At 40.8% G+C, this 3576-nt stretch overlaps 1 protein-coding gene across 1 annotated transcript; it reads right to left on the bottom strand.

Moving 5' to 3' along the window:
* gstt2 (glutathione S-transferase theta 2) lies at window positions 1–3359 on the bottom strand (the record flags this gene model as incomplete). Its single annotated transcript, XM_083898462.1, has 5 exons — window positions 1–1036; window positions 1121–1297; window positions 1614–1764; window positions 2894–2981; window positions 3230–3359. 5 exons carry the CDS (start codon window positions 3357–3359, stop codon window positions 890–892), a joined length of 693 nt encoding a protein of 230 aa, XP_083754588.1. The 3' UTR covers window positions 1–889.
* Between the last annotated feature and the right edge of the window lie 217 nt (window positions 3360–3576).

Below are 3576 nucleotides of genomic sequence, written 5' to 3'. Positions count from 1 at the left end.
CTCTCTTTCATCTGCTTTATTCATGTCTCATCACAGCACAACAAAAGCAGCTCCAGCTCATTCAGCTGCTATGCAACTGCAGATCAATCCTTTGTAAAACTAAAATGGTCTGTACTGCTTTTCTTTGCGAGATGAATATATTAGTGACGTTATTAATTTGTGAAATTCTCCTGGTCTCCATCTTCTTTTTCCGCTCTTTGTAAATTTGATGTTTTCTTATCTGTTGAACTTGTTTCTGTACATGCGACACCTACTGCATGTCAAAGGACAGAGGGTCAAAGGAAAAAGACTGTCACTGCTGTACAGACTGTAAAGCCCTTTGAGTTATTGTGTTTGTGATGTTGGGCTATAGAAATAACACTGAAATGAAATTGAATTGTCATGATCCACAAAAAAATACAAATCAAAATTATTTTAAACTGTAGTTTAGTAGTCTGTGTTTGTTCATAAAGTTAGAAAAGTAAAGTTACTGCTATGATTTTCTTAAAGCTAGAACGGAGGGGAAAAATGGACCAAACACACCAGATGGTCACCATCCTCATCTGAGCACAGTCATATGAAACACATCAACCTGGTCCAATCATACATAATGATGGGACAATATAGGACATCATCGCTCATCAGGATAAAAAACACTTATAATAAGTTAATCATGGTGAATTTCTATTACCGCGATTATAGTCAATGGAAAAAAATTATATTCCATGTGAGTGACTTGAAAATTGTGTTGAACCCACAAACATAGTCTTTCATGTTTTAAAGTAGCACAATGGATATTGCATCTTTCCTCAACACTTATCATGATCTCAATATATTTATAATTTTTTAATCACAAAAAAATATTTATCTTATCGGTTTCTCACTCCTGTAGGTAAGCCCCATCATGATGTCATAACTTGGCTTTGCGGCGATCTCTGACGGCGTAGAGGACAGCATGAGCTTGATTGAAGGCATCTCCAGCAGCTGACTGAACTCTTGTTCTCCACCTCTGCAGCTGGGGATAATTCTGCAGAACATCCCTGTCCCCCCCCAGAGGCTGCAGTGACACAGTAAGTGTACCAGTGTAAGCAAGTTACTGGGGGGTGGACAGTAAACCAATCAATGCCACAAACAATCTGACCTGCATGAGCTCACAGACAGCAAGCAGATCAGCCACAGTGATGTCATCTCCACAGAGGAAAGGCTGCCTGCGAAGGAACATGGTTTCCAGTTTACCCAGAGTGTCATCAAGCTCAGACAGAGCACGAGTCAAACGCATGTTGTCCACCTGAGCTCCAGACTGGGCAGGGAGCAGCACCTGAGGTAGGCAAGGACAAGTGGTGAACAGTCACTTAACTTCAATCGCTTCAATACTTATCAATCTACTTTGGTGGTGATCCCGACACAGATCTAGAAACTGAATTGGCTTGATGGAGGTTTGCATTTCTGTAGCTTTTATTGTCAAACAGACAGTACACAGTGCTGTTGTATAATCAGACACCAAACATGAACATATCAGTTGACAGTTGATTTCATATTTTCTTCTTGAAAGCAAAGAAAGAAAGAAATGCTTTGTGTTGTCTGGCCTGAGAAAGCCCATCACAGTGTGTCACGCTTTGTCACAGTGTGTCTACCTCCAGTATGAAGACTTTAGCAGAGTGTGGTCGTATGTTGCTGTGATGCCAGGCTGTGTATTCATCAACTCTGGCGCGCTTCTCTGGTTGTCGTGGATACCAGTGCTCTGGGACATCATACTTGGTGGCCAGGTATTTAAGGATGGCAACACTGCAGCATACAGACATAGAAATGGATTGGTGGAAAACACCTCACTCTGAAAATAAGACAAAACTGCAAAAAATATCTATTATGAAGTAGAAAAGATGAATATGATCAGACCACAGAGAGACTCACTGAAATACAGATTTGATCTGTGTTCACAACTTTGAGATGTGATTTTAGATTTCAAAACGTGATTGGGAACTTTAAACTGTGGAGGGCAGTGTTGAACCTCTTAGTGTACAGCCCGTTAGAACTTATGGTAAATGGTTTATATTTATATAACACTAGTCTTGATGACCATTGAAAGCTGCTTTACACCACAGTTTGCCAAGGGCAGCAACTAACTCCTGGGTGTACAGTCTGCTGTCTGACTTCCGTCTCCTCCTGAGTGAGCAGCCAACAGATGGCTGCGCACTTGTGAGGATCCATATCTGTATAGTCAGACCCAGTAAAGACATGATTTAGGAAAAGTCAGCTGGACACAGAAGACTCATCCAGGGGAAAATTTAATGTGTGTGACATTGTCAGCCATTGAACTGTGTTTTATTACAGATGAGAGAACATTCTGTCTGATCCTCATCTTCAAGGACTGTCTAGCTTTCAGTGTCCTGGCCAGAATACAGTTGAGATTAGGGTTAGGGATTACAGTATAACTGTCTAGCAGTACAAAATGTATGTATGTATGTATGTATGTGTGTGCGTTACTGAAATACCAGCCACTGCTGAGTCTTATATGTCAACTAGGTTACCAATGTAAACATATCTTTAATCTTTGGAAGTTTAGTTCATAGCTACAAAAATGTGGTGAGAGGACTGCGGTTGGGTGGGTTACATAAGAAAGAAGCCAAAAGATTGGCAAAATTCTGCTCTGTGTCAGCCACCATAGGTAGTATGCGAATCTGGAGACAAAGATGTTTTGTTTACCCTTAAGTGTTTGGTGTAATATTTTAACTGATCATGTTGGTCTTGTAACAGCATGTTGCTTTATTAACCTGAGACTTTGTCAATATTTCTTCCCAAAATGTTTGGATCTTGTTCTCCTTTTTGTAAAATTTGGATCCAAATAAAAGCATTTAAATGTGTGTGTGTGTGTGTGTGTGTGTGTGTGTGTGTGTGTGTGTGTGTGTGTGTTAACCTTTCTGTTAAGATGAAGCCATTGTCCACCATGACAGGAACCTTCTGCATTGGATTCAATTTAGTGAAGTCTGGACTCCTGTTCTCCCCTACACATTTACAAAAGAGCCTCAAGATAATTGGACGTGCTTGTATGCTCTTGACAGGACGTTAACGGTCTGCCTAAAAACTAAAAAAATCCTTTATGCACCAACGTTCATTACATTAAGTTCCATTTAGCTCGTATAATATATTCAGATGTTTTTGCTGGAATATCACTACACGTGTTTACAGTTGGTGTTGAATCGTTAGGACACCACAGAGAGAGCAGCAGATAACCTAGCATTTAGCACCTTACCTTTTCTCAGAGCCACAGTGTGGACTTTGTGCGGTATTTTAGCGCAGTTAAGCAGAATGTGTAGCGCCCGACAGGGCTGCGACAGAAGGTCCAGATAAACCTCCACAGGACCACCTGCTGCCGTGAACATGATGACGACTTTTTAATAATACTAATTTTAAAATAAACAAGAAGGAAAGTAGGAAACCTAGTTAACTTATGTTTGCTAAAGTGGGCGTGTTTATTAAGCTGTTCTTCTTCTGTGTCTGCCGGACTATTGCGGCTGTTGTGCGCTTTACTCCCTCTGCAGCCTGCTCTTAGCACTGCATCTTCTTCTTCTTAGTTATTTTTAACGGCGGCTGGCCACC

The sequence above is a fragment of the Microchirus variegatus genome (assembly GCF_963457635.1).
Source record: "Microchirus variegatus genome assembly, chromosome: 12".
Classification (NCBI taxonomy): domain Eukaryota; kingdom Metazoa; phylum Chordata; class Actinopteri; order Pleuronectiformes; family Soleidae; genus Microchirus; species Microchirus variegatus.
Note: the sequence above shows the minus strand (reverse complement) of the source record. Positions and strands in the feature narration are given on the sequence as shown.